At 43.9% G+C, this 16,327-nt stretch overlaps 1 protein-coding gene across 10 annotated transcripts in view; it reads left to right on the forward strand.

The window, feature by feature from the left end:
• fam20b (FAM20B glycosaminoglycan xylosylkinase) overlaps positions 1-16,327 on the forward strand; it is a 209,623-nt gene that overhangs the window by 184,488 nt on the left and 8,808 nt on the right. For all 10 annotated transcript variants that reach the window (XM_068037893.1, XM_068037900.1, XM_068037894.1 and 7 more), the window contains 3 exons: positions 1,466-1,575; positions 8,971-9,142; positions 12,146-12,337. In XM_068037893.1, coding sequence (XP_067893994.1) covers positions 1,466-1,575; positions 8,971-9,142; positions 12,146-12,337 — 474 coding nt within the window. The remainder of the gene's footprint in view (positions 1-1,465; positions 1,576-8,970; positions 9,143-12,145; positions 12,338-16,327) is intronic.

Consider the following 16,327-nt stretch of genomic DNA (forward strand, 5'->3'; position numbering starts at 1 on the left):
GCGACTGCAATTTACATTTGAAACACCAGAAGATTAAAACTGGAGACGAAAAGTCTCACCCAGCCGAGCCAGAACAATGATTGGCTCTTAGTGATTGAATTACCTAGAATGGCCTTCTCAACACGGTCGTCAAAGCCAGCTACACTCATTGACTTTGAAAGAGCCAACCCCCTCCATGTGTGACTGGACATCTTGAGGCATGTAGCACCTTGAATCTCAGGGAAGATTCCAGAAAAAAACTCATTAAAAAACATAGGGGCTTGATAGAGAAACTGTAAGCTTTGTTTGTCACACAGATAGCAGAGAGCAGTAACTGAAAAGCCATTAATGAAGCAGGTCTCTCCCCAGAAAGTATCGAGAGAAGATCCAGCTGTGACTGGAAACCCCCTCAAGCTTACAGGCCACCACAGCCAGCAACCAGGGAACGTGAATCAACCCCTTCTTCTGCCTTCAGGAGCCGTGAGCAGAGTAAGCCCACCACCATGCACCTGGCCCAGCGAAGACTTCAGGAATGCAATTTCAGCTGAAGACTTTTGGATGTATAAACTCTATTTAAATTCCATTTATTCCAGACTTTAATCCAACCACCAAATCTGTTTCCCTCTGTAATCTATCTGTGTGTTTGTGACTCTCGTGCGAATGTGTGCATGAATGTGTAGCGTATTTTTAGTATTTTAAACCAGGTTAGAGTGTTAAGTGTAATAAACTTATCTCTTGTTTAAACTCAAGAAAACTTGTTTGTTTCTTTTGCAATTACATTAGAGGAACAGGAGCAAGCGCTCACTGAGGTAGTAAGCTCAACCATTGTGTTTTTAAAAAAAAAGGATAAGCCCTGTTGCGGTCAAACCAGAGAAGGGGCGAAAGGGGAGCCTGAGACCGCCTCTTTTCCTGGGTGTAACTCTATGTAGCTACTTCTCAAATTTGCTACATTCAGAAAATGCCCAAATTAGCACTAGAGCTGCATCAGTAGTAAGAAAACTCACGAGTAGCAAACCTCAGTAAAAACACAAAAGTAGAATCCCATGGATGCTGGAAGTCTGAAATAAAAGCAGAAAATGCTGGAAATACTCAGCACGTCATAGGATCATTTTTGTAGAGAGAAACAGAGTTAACCTTTCAGGTTTGTGACCTTTCATCAGAACTATTTCTCTTTTCACAGATGCTGCCAGACTTGCTGAGTATTCCCAGCATTTTCTGTTTTTATTTCACCATCAAAACGCTGTAGTTTTAGCTCTTATATTGCGAACTCACAATTGGCTTTTGTCTTAATCATTGCTAAACCTCAAAAGTGTTGGATCAGAACTGACTAATAAATCCCCTCACCAGACCTATTGCATGTTGTTTGTTGACTGCCGCTCTACAGCCATGATAGGCATTTAAGGTGACAAGTTAAATCCTTTTAATAGTTTAGCTTTGCGTGAGGATAATTATTCTCCATAGAGATAACCTATATTTTTTCACCCAGGATTTTGGGATTACGCCGTGCTCCAGTGGTTGTCGGGAGATATGTGAATTTACATACTGAGATAAAACCAGTTGCCTCTGAGCAGCTTCTGAGCACCTTCCTCAGACAAGGTATGTACCCCATTTTGGGCATGGAGTATTAATCCCAGATAGTTAGTTCTGTTTCTTCCACAATATCATACATATTTCATATTATACAGAAAGGTTTTTTAACACTTTTTTTTAAACAAATTGGACTGAAATGCTTTGATAATTTGGTGGGTTGGTGGTGAGAAAGGTTTTGTTTTGAATCTGCTATGACTGTTAGGTTGTGAAAGTGGGGGATCTAATTTGAGTTAAGAAATACCATCCATGCCCATCTCCTTAAGCAAATCGTCATTCTGAAAGATTGCAAGGAGGTACCTTTTAAACTTCCCCTAAATCTTGTATCCTGCCAAATCAGCCAACTGGCAGCCTTTCTTTTAGAATCAAATCACAGTTGAAGCATAATATAAAATCAAATTAATCTAACAAGCATGGTAATAAACCATCACGAATTAAGGATTATAAAAGAGTCATTTGGGACATAGTGTGATTCAACGTCCGTTTGCTCCTCCATCTCATTCTGAAATCTTGCATAGTGTATAAAGAAGTGAGCTCTATTAAATCAATGTAGTCATTTTTATTCATTTTTAACATCCACCTGATGTTGCTGCAGCTGGTTTATCGAAGGATATTCAGGATATAGGATCTAAATGGCTAAGTACATATTGAACCTCTTTGGTTGTGTTCTTTATGCACTGAAAATCCGGTCTGGGTCAACCTGTTCTGTATCCAAACTCATGAGTGGAGGTGCATAAAGAAGTAGAACATTGGAATGGCACACACTTCCGTTCTATATTAGAAAACCATAGAGCTCTTTTGAGAATTGACTAATTTTAACAATTCCACGGGAAAAAGCTGCCTTTACTCTCTGAAGGGCTAACTCTTAGACATATGCTTTTATTTTGCAGCCAGGTGAAAATCATAGAATGGTTACAGCGCTGAAGGAGGTCATTCAGTCCGTCATGCCCATGCCAGCTCTCTGCAAAAGCAGCTCACCATGCACTGTGTAGCAAAGCTTTTCCTCATGTCACCATTGTGCGTTTTGCCAATCACCTTAAATCGCTGTCCTCTGATTCTTGACCCTGCTACCAACGGGAACAGTTTCTCCCTATCTGCTCTGTCTAGACTCCTCATGTTTTTGAAAGCCTCTATCAAATCTCCTCTTAATTTTCTCATCTCCAAGGAGAACAACTCCAGCTTCTCCAATCTATCCACAGAACTGAAGTTCCTTATCTCTGGAACAATTCTCGGGAACCTTTGTTGCACCATCTCTAAATGCCTTCACATCCTTCCTAAAGTGTGATGCCCACAATTGGGCATAATACTCCAGTTGAGGCTGAACCAGTGTTTAATGAAGCTTCATCATAACTTCCTTTCTTTTGTACTCTACCTCTATTGATAAAGCCCAGGATCCAGTATGCCTTGCTTTCTCAACCTGCCCTGCAACCTTCAATGATTTGTGCACATATACCCCCAGGTCCCTTTGCTCCTGTACCCCCTTTAGAATTGTACCCTGTGTTTTAAATTGCCTGTCCTCATTCTTCCTATCAAAATGAATCACTTCACACTTCTCTGCATTAAATTTCAACTGCCACTTGTCCGCCCATTCCACCAGCCTGCCATGTCCTCTTGAAGTTTATCATTATTCTCCTCACAGTTCACAATACTTCCAAGTTTTGTGTCAACTGCACATTTTCAAATTGTACCCTGTACTCCAAAGTCTAGGCCATTAATATAGATCAAGAAAAGCAGAGGTCCTAACACTGACATCTGGGGAACCCCACTATATAGCTTCCTCTAGTCCGAAAAACAACTATTCACCACTACTCTCTGTTTCCTGTCAATCAGACAACTTTGTATCCATGCTGCTTCTGTCCCTTTTACTCCATAGGCTTTAACTTTGCTGGCAAGCCTGTTGTATGGCACTTTATCAAATGCCCTTTGGAAGTCCATGTACACTGCATCAACCACATTACCCTCATCAACCCTCTCTGTTACTTCATGAAAATCTCAAGCAAGTTAGTTAAACATGATGCTGAAAAATACAGTGTAAACCTGCTGTAGTATTGAGGGAGCCGTAATGACTCTTCTTCCTCATCCAGGTGTTTGTACTTCGTGACCTGATGTACATTGGAGCTGGTCATTTTTATGTATGTGTTGAAATTTTTGTTATTTTAACTTAAATCTCTTTGCTGCCTTCACAATCAGGAACTGAGATTTGATTCCAAAACAAAACTTTGAGTATAGTAGGAGTGAGGAAGACCAAATGAGCAGGATGACAGAATCCAAGTTTTTCCCATGTCCGAGGGCAGAGTTCTTTTGTATGCAGAAGTTGAATTATATTCAAAGACTGAGGAAAACAGTGCCTGTAGTAGTAGAAAAATCAACCATATTCTTGTCACTTAATAAAATGAGGTAAATAAAAAATACTTCGGTTTGGGACCAATGAAACTCATGCAGCAACAGTTACAAGAAGCTGTGGCGTACAGATTGCACAATTGTAACAAAATGCACTTTTTGGAATTTGCTCACAGCTTTTATGTAACTTATGTCTTTCACTGCGTGGCGCTTAGTAGCCTCGCCAATCAAATGCAAATACGTCAATGACTAACACTAACTGAGTTAACACATGTAGTCCCTCTGGTTTTCAACATTGATCACTGAAAGCCAATAGGCTTTTGGATGCGTTTGCTGGCAACACAACAACTAAGTAGCGCACTATTGGCACATGCGCAAATGCAGCCTCATCAACTGAAACCGAAAGTGAGAGAGTTGATTCCGAGACTAGGGTCCTGAATTTAAATAAAGGAAACTATGAAGGTATGAGGCACGAGTTGGCTATGATAGATTGGGGAACGTTACTTAAAGGGTTGACAGTGGATAGGCAATGGCTAGCATTTAAAGAGCGCATGGATGAATTACAACAATTGTTCATTCCTGTCTGGCTCAAAAATAAAACAGGAAGGGTGGCTCAACCGTGGCTTACAAAAGAAATTAGGGATAGTATTAGATCCAAGGAGGAGAAATATAAAATGGCCAGAACAAGCAGCAAACCTGATAATTGGGAGCAGTTTAGAATTCAGCAAAGGAGGACAAAGGGATTGATTAAGAAGGGGGAAATCGAGTATGAGAGTAAACTCGCAGAGAACTGACTGTAAAAGCTTCTATAGATATGTGAAGAGAAAAAAATTAGTGAAGACAAATGTGGGTCCCTTACAGTCAGAAACGGGGGAATTTATAATGGGGAACAAAGAAATGGCAGGCCAATTAAATACATACTTTGGTTCTGTCTTCACAAAGGAGGACACAAATTACCTCCTAGAAATGTTGGGGAACATAGGGTCTCGTGAGAAGGAGGAACTGTATGGAATCCGTATTAGTGGGGAAATGGTGTTAGGGAAAGTGACGGGATTGAAGGCCGATAAATCCCCAGGGCCTGATAATCTACATCCCAGAGAACTTAAGGAAGTGGCCCTAGAAATAGTAGATGCATTGCTGGTCATTTTTCAAAATTCTATAGACTGTGGAACAGTTCCAATGGATTGGAGGGTAGCTAATGTAACCCCACTATTTAAAAAAGAAGAGAGAAAGTAGACTGATTAGCCTGACATCAGTAGTGGGGAAAATGCTAGAGTCCATTATAAAAGATGTAATAGCAGAGCACTTGGAAAACAGTTACAGGATCGGACAAAGTCAACATGGATTTACAAAAGGGAAATCATGCTTGACAAATCTACTGGAACTTTTTGAGGATGTAACTAGTAGAATAGATAAGGGAGCACCAGTGGATGTGGTGTATTTGGACTTTCAGAAGGTTTTCGATAAGGTCCCACATAAGAGATTAGCCTGCAGAATTAAAGCACATGGGATTGGGTGTAAGGTACTGACATGGATAGAGAACTGGTTGGCAGACAGGAAACAAAGAGTAGGAATAAACGGGTTTTTTCCCGAGTGGCAGGCAGTGACTCGTGGGGTACTTCAGGGATCAGTGCTAGGACCTCAGCTATTCACAATATATATTAATGATATAGATGAGGGAATTAAATGTAATATATCCAGGTTTGCAGACGACACAAAGCTGGGTGGGAGTGTGAGCTGTGAGGAGGATGCAGAGAAGCTCCAGTGTGATTTGGACAGGTTGAGTGAGTGGGTAAATACATGGCGGGTGCAGTATAATGTGGATAAATGTGAGGTTATCCACTTTGGTGGCAAAAACAGGAAGGCAGATTATTATCTGAACGGCGATAGATTGGGAAAGGGGGAGGTGCAGCGAGACCTGGGTGCTCTTGTGCACCAGTCGCTGAAAGTAAGCATGCAGGTGCAGCAGGCAGTTAAGAAGGCAAATGGTATGTTGGCCTTCATAGTCAGAGGATTCGAGTACAGGAGCAAGGATGTCTTGCTGCAATTATTGCAGGGCCTTGGTGAGACCACACCTTGAGTATTGTGTGCAGTTTTGATCTCCTTATCTGCTATAGAGGGAGTGCAGCAAAGGTTTACCAGACTGATTCCTGGGATGGCGGGACTGACGTATGAGGAGAGATTGAGTCGATTAGGCTTGTATTCGCTAGAGTTTAGAAGAATGAGAGGAGATCTCGTAGAAACCTACAAAATTCTAACAGGACTGGATAGACTAGATGCAGGAAGGATGTTCCCGATGGTGGGGGATGTCTAGGACCAGGGGTCACAGTCTAAGGATAAGGAATAAGCCATTTAGGACTGAGATGAGGAGAGATTTCTTCACCCAGAGAGTGGTGAACCTGTGGAATTCTCTACCACGGAAAGCAGTTGAGGCCAAATCATTAAATATATTCAAGAAACAGTTCGTTATAGTTCTTAGGGCTAAAGGGATCAAGGGATACGGGGAGAATGCGGGAACAGGGTACTGAGTTTGGATGATCAGCCATGATCGCATTGAATGGCGGAGCAGGCTCGGAGGGTCTACTCCTGCTCCTATTTTTCTATGTTTCTATGAAAAGTCACTGTCTGCGACATCTCAGGCAGCAGCCAATGTTAAAGATGGCGCCGTTCAATTTGACACAAAAAGACGAACTGAACCCAAACCCCCTCACCCCTCAATGACCGTGATCGTCGCCTCCACACCCTCCCGCACAACAGTACCCCATTCCCTCCTGCAATTGCCGCTTCAGTTCCCAGCTCCCTCCTGTGATCGCTGCCTCAATTGCTGCATTCAGTTTCCCACTCCCGCCCCCAATTGCCACACTCTTCCCTGCTCCCTCCCGCCGCTGTTGACAGTCGCTGCTCCATCCCGTCCCTCCCTACTCTTCGCCGTTTCAACCCACTGCTCGGCGCTCCATCCTGCCATTCTGTCCTGCCCCCATCTGCTTGCTGTTCCCTCCCGCTGCTCGCTCCCCAGCCGGAGAAGCAGCAGGTGGGAGGAGCAAGCGGGGTGCTAGCAGCGAGGAAGGAAGCGAGCGGTGAAGAGTCGGGAGTGGCGAAATGAGCAGAGAGCAGCGGGATGGAGCAGCAAGCAGAGTGGAGTGGCGGGATGGTGCGGCAAACAGTCGAGAGCAGCAAAATGAGGTGGTGAGCAGACGGACACAGGAGAGAATGGCAGGAGTGGGGCAGAGAAGTGGCCATTGAGGCGACAATTGCAGGAGGGAGCTGGGTACTGTTGCGAGGAATGGAGGCGGTGATGGCTTTGTGAAAGGGAGATCGTGTTTAACCAATTTATTAGACTTCTTTGAAGGCGCAAAATGTGCCGTGGACAAAGGGGAGCCTGTTGATGTACTGTACTTGGATTTTCAGATGGCATTTGACAAGGTGCCACATAAAAGGTTATTGCGCAAAATAGGAGCTCATGGTGTAGGGGGTTCCATTTTAGCATGGATAGAAGATTGGCTGGCTGGCAGAAAACAGAGCTTTTGCATAAATGGGTCCTTTTCTGATTGGCAGGGTGTGACAAGTGAAGTCCTGCAGCGATCTGTGCTGGGGCCTCAACTTTTTACAATTTATATCAATGTCACAAAGATAGGTAGGAAAATATGTTGTGAAAAGGACATAAGGAGGTTGCAGACAGATATCGATAGGTTGAGTGAGTGGGCAAAAATCTAGCAGATGGAGCATAATGTGGGAAAATGTAAAGTTGTTCACTTTGGCAGGAAGAATAAAAAAGCAGAGTATCACTTAAACGGAGAATGACTGAAGAACTCCGAGGTGCAGAGGGATCTAGGTGTTCCAGTGCATGAGTAACAAAAAATTTGTATGCAGGTATACAGCAAGTCATAAAGAAGGCTACTGGAATGCTATCCTTCATTACAAGAGGAATTGAAAATTAAAGTAAGGATGTTATGCTTCAGTTATATCAGGGCATTGGTGAGACCACATCTCGAATACTTTATGCAGTTTTGGTCTCCTTATTTAAGGAAGGATGTGAATGCATTGGAGGAGCAACATGTGCCGTGGACAAAGGGGAGCCTTTTGACGTACTGTACTTGGATTTCCAGAAGGCATTTGACAAGGTGCCACATAAAAGGTTATTGCACAAAATAGGAGCTCATGGTGTAAGGGGTTACATTTTAGCATGGATAGAAGATTGGCTGGTTCAGAGGAGGTTGACTAGATTGGTACCTGGAATGAGCGGGTTGTCTTATGAGGAGAGGTTGGATAGACTGAGCTTGTTTTCACTGGAATTTAGAAGAATGAGGGGAGACTTGATTGAAGTATGTAAGATCCTGAACGGTCTTGACAAGGTGGATGTGGAAATGATGTTTCCTCTTGCGGATGAATCCAGAACTAGGGGGCACTGTTTTAAAATTAGGGGTCACCATTTTAGGACCAAGATGAGGAGAAATTTTTTCTCTCTGAGGGTTGTGCAACTTTGGAACTCTGTGCCTGAGAAGCTGGTGGAGGCGGGGTCATTGAAAAATTTTATGGTGGCAGTAGATACATTCTTGTAGGCAAGGGAATCAAAGGTTATTGGAGGTAGATGGGAGTGTGGAATTCGAGACAGAAACATGATCTGATTAAATGGCGGAGCAGGCTAGAGGGGCCAAATGGCCGCCTTCTCCTAATTTGTATGTTCATATTGAGGGATGAAGCTACACTCGGACATCATTGCGTGTGACATTGACGCGCCCATGCCCAGACCCATACTGGCAAGCTGGCAAATGTTCGGACGCATTGATTATATCGGCGATTGCTCTGCGCATGTTCTGCATTGTCAGGAGACATTCCATAGGCTTTTCTTATATTGTGATTTTATGAAACATCGCCTCACCTTGATCAGATCTGAAAACAATTATATTCCATTGGAGTGAAGCTTTTTGTTGTGGCATCCTTGCTGTATTTAGTTTTACAATTGTTAATTTGAATGGTAAATGAACTTCACTGGTTCTGTGGGGTGTTTTAAATGAAACTGTTGATTTTCTGGATTTGTCTTGATGAATTATTTTACTGTTTCAGGTAACAATAGCTGCTTTTATGGAAAATGCTACTACTGCAGGGAATCAGAACCAGCCTGTGCTGATGGGCATATTATGGAAGGATCTGTCACACTATGGTTACCTGACATCTGGCCATTACAAAAACATAGACACCCATGGGGCAGGACTTATCGAGAGGGAAAGCTAGCCAGGTATGCCCTGAGTCATTTAGCTGCGTATTTCCACAGATGCCTGTCAGTTTTTATTTCTCATGATCATGGAGCTTACAATATCTTATCAACATCCTAATAACACTCGGATGTGCAAAAGCCAAATGAAATTGGGAATTCGAGAAATTGGCTGCTTATGTTACGCCAATAATGGCCCCTTCTCCTTATTCAATGTGCACCCCCTGCCCCCCCAGTAGATAACTCCTTATGGGTGGTGTAACTCTCAGTAAAGTTACTGAACACAGACTTGTACTGCAACCATTCACAAAGTCATAAATCTTGGAACAAACAGCTAAGGTGATGCTGAGCAAAAACTGGACACTTGGCCACATGGAGGGAATGGAAGGAATGAAAAGGAGGAAAAATTAGAGTTAAAGTTAGTCGCGTATTATATGTTGCTGACCTTCCCACCTGGCTCACTTGCTGGGGTAATCTTGCCAACGCTGTTCCTGACTCACCTCCCCCACTGGCCTCATGGACGCTACCAGTGGGTTAACAACCACTTCCCCTCTCTGCCTCTTCCTTCAGAATGTCCATTCTTTTGTGAACAGGATCCTTGAAATCCATGACCTTAATGCAGATTATTGCATTGACATCGTGGCTTTGAGGGAAATCTGGTTCACTGGTGATGGTACATTTCCCCCTTTATTGAAGCCTCCCCGCCTGTCTATACCTTCCGTTGCTTGCCCCATTCAAACAGCTGTGGTGGCAGTGCAGTTCTTATGACAAGACCTCACCTTAGTTTGTCTTCCTACTCCTCTGGCACCTTTCCTGCTCTGAACACCTCACTTTAATCCATCCTGCTCACCAGCATATAAATCTTCGTTCTCTAACCATAGATCTGAACTCGCATCTTTCTCTAGTTTCACTCTATCTCCCCTTATGTCCTCTCCAGGTTTATCTTGTGAATGAGGACCACCTCCTGCTCTCCTGACCCTATTCCCACTAAACTGCAGGCCACCCGACTCTTCCTGGCCTCCATGCTAGCTAATATTGTAAATAGTTCCCTCTTCTCAGGTACTGTCCCACCCCCTTTTTAATCTGTCGTCATCAATCCCCACCTCCAAAAGACCTCCCCTTAACCCCTCTGTCCTTGCAAACTATCTCCCCATCTCCAACCTCCCTTTCCTCACCAAATCCTTGAGCGTGTTGTTGCCTCCAAAATCCACATCCAACTTATCCACAGCTCCAGTTTGGCCCTCTCCAATGAGGTTTACACCCCTGCCATGGCTCTGAAATAGCTCTAATCAAAGTCACAGGAGACATAATGTGTAACTGTGATGCACTATTCCTCCTCATGGTTGGCCACGCCATCCTCCTCCAATGCCACTCCTCCATTGTGCAGCTGAGTTGAACTGTCCTCGCCTGGTTCCACTATTTCTATCCAGTTGTAGCCAGAGAAACGCCTGCAAAAGCCCTGCTTCCCACTCCAGTACCGTTACTTCTATAATTCACCAAGGACCTATCCTTGGCCCCTTCTACATCTCATCCACACACTGCCCCTTAGCAACATCATCCAAACGCAGAGTGCCAGGATCCACATGTTGGCTGATGTTATCCAGCACTACCTCACCACCTCAACACTCCACTGTCTGAGTTGCCCGACTGCTTATTCAACATCAAATTTCGTCCAATTAAGTATTGGGAAGACCGAAGCTGTGGTCTTCAGCTCCCACATGAAACTCCGTTCCCTAACCGCTGATTCCACCCTCTTCCTGACCATTGTCTGAGGCTGAGCCAGAAAAATCGCAACCTTGGCATCCTGTTTAATCCTGTTAAGCTTCCATTCCCATGTCCCCTCTGCCGCCGTAATATTGCCCATTTCTAATCCTGCATCAGCCCATCTGTTACTGAAATCCTCATCCATGGTTTATTACCACCAGACACAACTATTCCAATACTCTCTTGGTTGGCCTCCCATCGTCCACTTTCCATAACCTTGAACTCATTCAAAACTCTACTGTCCGTAACCTAACTTGCATGAAATCTTGTTCACCGATTGCTTCTATGCTCACTAACTTACAGTGGCTCCTGGTCCAGCAATACCTCAAATTTAAAAGTCTCATCCTCCTGTTCAAATCCCTCCGTGGCCTCACCTTTCCCAATCTTGCGACCGACTCCAGCTGCACAAGACTGGGCCTCATGTGGATCCTCCACTTCCTTTGCCCCACCAATTGTGGAGAGCCCAAGCTCTGGAATTACCTCCCTGAACCCCTCTCTCCTCCTTTAAAGAGGCTGCTTAAAACCTACCACTTTAACTGTCCTGATGTCTCCTTTGGCCCAGTGTCAATTTTGGTCTGGTTATATTCCTTTGAAGCACCATGGGACATTGTACTACATTACATTAAAGATTGGAGATTTAATGGCTCCATTTCAACTGGTAGAAGTGGAACAAAAATGGATCACTGAGGAGAGAGGGTGGAATGATTATAATGAAGTATGTGGGGAGATTCAGGAGGCATAGTGCACCACAATTGCATAGGACATTGGTGTATTTTATCAGGGCAGTCTAGGTGATATGGAAATCAGAGAAAAAGGATTCAAACAGGAACTGCTGTGAGATGGCGAAAGCCAGGATTGAGCTGACCTGAAATGCTATGGTTGTTGAATTATTGGACAACAGTATGGGTTCTAGTAGCACGAGCATCATTCAGGCACACTCGAGAGGGCTTCTGGTGCCTTTTGTGTTGCCTTCAAGAGAGGACAAGAAAGGGGATAAAATGCTTTAAGAAGTACAGTAGTACACAGAAACATACATGCGCAAGCACATGCACACAATTTTTTTTTAATTAATGAAGTTTTATCCTACAGAATGGATTACAATGCCTCTTAGTTAAAGCAATCAATGTGATAAAAGTCTGAGATACAATATCTTGGCAGTGAGCAATGCTCAATGACATAATGATCTTGATTTTCTGGTATGTACTGTAATTTGTTTCTAAACTTTTGGGTATTGCTCCTCAATGTAACTTCTCTTTGCTGTAGGTGGGAATATGATGAAAGTTACTGTGATGCCGTAAAGAAGACCCCTCTTTATGATTCTGGTCCGCGCCTCCTGGATATAATAGATACTGCAATTTTTGACTATTTGATTGGCAATGCAGACCGGCATCACTACGAAAGCTTTCAAGACGATGGTGGAGCGAGCATGTTAATTTTGTTGGACAATGCAAAGAGGTACCTGCAGAATCTTCATTGTAGACTTCTACTAAATGGCCTAATTAGTAGAATAGCATCATGCCATTATATGAGAACTATTAACATCTAATAGAAATGAGGAAGGATAATAAGTAAAAATAGTAGAGAGATTTGTTTTTTTTAATAAATCGTTTGTAATAGGCCTTGATTCACTTTGTCATGTTTGCTTGTATGCAGACTAGCTTTAAGAAGGACATGTTAGGATGGGCATGTGATCATAAAATATTTAAACTGAGTGAGGTTATGACACTAATGCATAAAAAGTTGATATCTGTTCCTGTCTGTTGTCATTTCCTTTTCACTCTTTTCATGGCTTAGATGCCAGAAATTACATATTTCCCTGGAATGGTCAAATAAAGAGTTGGATTACTTGAAAGTAATGGTGCAATTGACTGTCACATGGGCAGTAGCCAAGCTTCTCATGAAGTGTAGATTCTGGAACCAGGAAACCGTTGATGTACCTGACCAATATTAAAATATTAGTGTTTTTGCAACATTATCGGGTAGAATTTTGCAAGCCCCCACTCCAACAGCTAGGCCTCTAAAGTTGAAATCAATGGGAAGCGCATCTGCAGTTTTCCAGTAAGCTGCCCATTATGTTTGAGGTCATGCTGGTAAATTCTCATAAAATGGTTGGAGCCTTGATACCTCTGTTTCATTGTTACATTGCTTTAGTTTAATGGTCTCTCCCCTTTTAGATGACAGACATGCATTACGTTTAGTGAATAGTTGCAGCTAACTGAAAGTGACAAATTTGCTTTGATTTGGGATGACATCATATAGCACATAAATTGAAACTTATAGTTTACAGCAGTCACCTGAATCTCAAAGTTAGGGTACAGCTTTGGCTGTATGACTTACTGGTTCAGTGAGGCTGTCAATGCTCACCGTTATTCTAGAATAAATTGGACAGCATTTGCACAGTTAAATGTGGAAATCTGGAATTTGCTGTTTGAGTTACCCTGCTTCAGCACAGGCTGCGCTATAGACTCTGCATTGAAATACATCCAACGCATGAAGCTGGGGTACTTTACTCACTAGCTATCCACTAAACGTGCCTGAAAAGTTAGGATTGGTGCATTCAGGTGTGAGAGAGTTTTTTAACAATGTGATAATTACTGCAAACAACCTCTCTCGCCCTGAAAATGTAATCTACAAATGTGGAGTCACATTCCTTCAGGAGTTAATTAGTATTGGAGTTTTTTTAGAATTACATTTTTTTTTGCTTGTTCTTTCTGTCTTTTATCTCTCTCTCTTAATCCCATCTTTATTTCCCAATATATTTTGCTTTATGATTTTGCTGTTTGCTTTCTATTTAGCTTAACATGAATTAAATGTGATTTATATTTCCTGGTGTTCCTCAGTGACGATTCTTCAATCTGGTTGAAGAGAGTTGCTGTTGCTTGCCCTGCTCGCAGACACCTTAAGTGTCCTATAGAGTGGGCCACACTACATCAAATGCTGAGTTAGAGCAATATTCCTCTCAACAGCCCACAAAAAGATTTGTGGCCAGCTGTTAAGTGTAGTGAATTGGTAATTAGAGGGAGGCAGTGGCGTGGTGGTATTGTCACTGGACTAGTAACCCAGAGACCCAGGGCATTGCTCTGGGGACATAGGTTCAAATCCCACCACAGCAGAAGGTGGAATTTGAATTCAATTAATAAATCTGGAATTAAAAAGCTAGTCTAATGATAGCCATGAAACCATCGTTGATTGTTGTAAAAACCCATCTGGTTCACTAATGTCCTTGAGGGAAGGAAACCTGCTGTCGTTACCTGGTCTGGCCGACATCTGACTCCAGACCCACAGCAATGTGGTTGACTCTTACATACCCTCTGAAATGGACCAGCAAGCCATTCAGTTGTATCTAACCGCTACGAAGTCAATAAAAAGGAATGAAACCGGATGGACCACCCGGCATCGACCTGGGCACCGGAAACGACACCGGCAAAACCAGCCCTGTTGACCCTGCAAAGTCCTCCTTACTAACATCTGGGGACTTGTGCCAAAGTTGGGAGAACTGTCCCACATACTAGTCAAGCAACAGCCTAACATAGTCATACTCACTGAATCGTACCTTACAGACAATGTCCCAGACACTGCCATCACCATCCCTGGGTAGGTCCTGTCCCACCAGCATGACGGATCCGTCAGAGAAGGTGGAACAGTGGTATACAGTAAGGAGGGAGTTGCCCTGGGAGTCCTCAACATCGACTCTGGACCCAATGAAGTCTCATGGTATCAGATCAAACATGGACAAGGAAACCTCCTGCTGATTACCACCTACCGCCCTCCCTCCCTCAGCTGATGAGTCCGGACCCCTCCATGTTGAACAGCACTTGGAAAAAGCACTGAGGGTGGCAAAGGCACAGAATGTACTCTGGGTGGGGGACTTCAATGTCCAAGAGTGACTTGGTAGCACCACTACTGACCGAGCTGGCCGAGTCCTAAAGGACATATCTGCTAGACTGGGTATGTGGCAGGTGGTGGGGGAACCAACAACAGGGGAAAACATACTTGACCTCGTCCTCACCAATCTGCCTGCCACAGATGAATCTGTCCATGATAGTATTGGTAGGAGTGACCACCGCACAGTCCTTGTGGAGACGAAGTCCCACCTTCACATTGAGGATACCTCCATCGTGTTGTGTGACACTACCACCGTGCTAAATGGGATAAATTTAGAACAGATCTAGCAATGCAAAACTGGGCATCCATGAGGCGCTGTGGGCCATCAGCAGCAGCAAAATTGTACTCAACCACAATCTGTAACCTGATGGCCCAGCATATCCCCCACTCTACCATTACCATCAAGCCAGGAGACCAACCCTGGTTCAATGAAGAGTGCAGGAGGGGGTGCCAGGAGCAGCACCAGGCATACCTCAAAATGAGGTGTCAACCTGGTGAAGCCTCAACACAGGACTATCTGTGTGCCAAACTGCGTAAGCAGCATGTGATAGACAGAGCTAAGCGATCCCATAACCAACGGATCAGATCTAAGCTCTGCAGTCCTGCCACATCCAGCTGTGAATGGTGGTGGACAATTAAACAACTAACTGGAGGAGGTGGCTGCACAAATATCCCCATCCTCAATGATGGGGGAGCCCAGCACATCAGTGCGAAATATAAGGCTGAAGCATTTGCAAAAATCTTCAGCCAGAAGAGCCGAGTTGATGATCCATCTCGACCTCCTCCTGAAGTCCCCAGCATCACAGATGCCAGACTTCAGCCAATTCGATTCACTCCGCGTGATATCAAGAAACGACAAATGGCACTGGATACTGCAAAAGCTATGGGCCTTGACAATATTCCGGCAATAGTACTGAAGACCTGTTCTCCAGAACTTGTCGCGCCCCTAGCCAAACTGTTCCAGCACAGCTACAACACTGGCATCTACCCTGCAATGTGGAAAATTGCCTAGGTATGTCCTGTACACAAAAAGCAGGATAAGTTCAACCCGGCCAATTACCGCCTGATCAGTCTACTCTCAATCATCAGTAAAGTGATGGAAGGTGGCATCAACAGTGCCATCAAGCGGCACTTGCTTAGCAATAACCTGTTTGGGTTCTGCCAGGGCCACTCAGCTCCTGACCTCATTACAGCCTTGGTTCAAACATGGACAAAAGGGCTGAACTCAAGAGGTGAGGTGAGAGTGACTGCCCTTGACATCAAGGCAGCATTTGACCGAGTATGGCATCAAGGAGCCCTAGCAAAACTAGAGTCAATGGGAATCGGGGAAAACCCTTTGCTGGCTGGAGTCACACCTAGCGCAGAGGAAGATGGTTGTGGTTGTTGGAGGTCAATCATCTGAGCTCCAGGACATCACTGCAGGAGTTCCTCAGGGTAGTGACCTAGGCCCAACCATCTTCAGCTGCTTCATCAATGACCTTCAATCATAAGGTCAGAAGTGGGGATGTTCGCTGATGATTGCACAATGTTCAGCACCATTCGTGACTCCTCAGATACTGA

The sequence above is a fragment of the Heterodontus francisci genome, chromosome 8, assembly GCF_036365525.1.
Source record: "Heterodontus francisci isolate sHetFra1 chromosome 8, sHetFra1.hap1, whole genome shotgun sequence".
In the NCBI taxonomy this organism is placed as follows: domain Eukaryota; kingdom Metazoa; phylum Chordata; class Chondrichthyes; order Heterodontiformes; family Heterodontidae; genus Heterodontus; species Heterodontus francisci.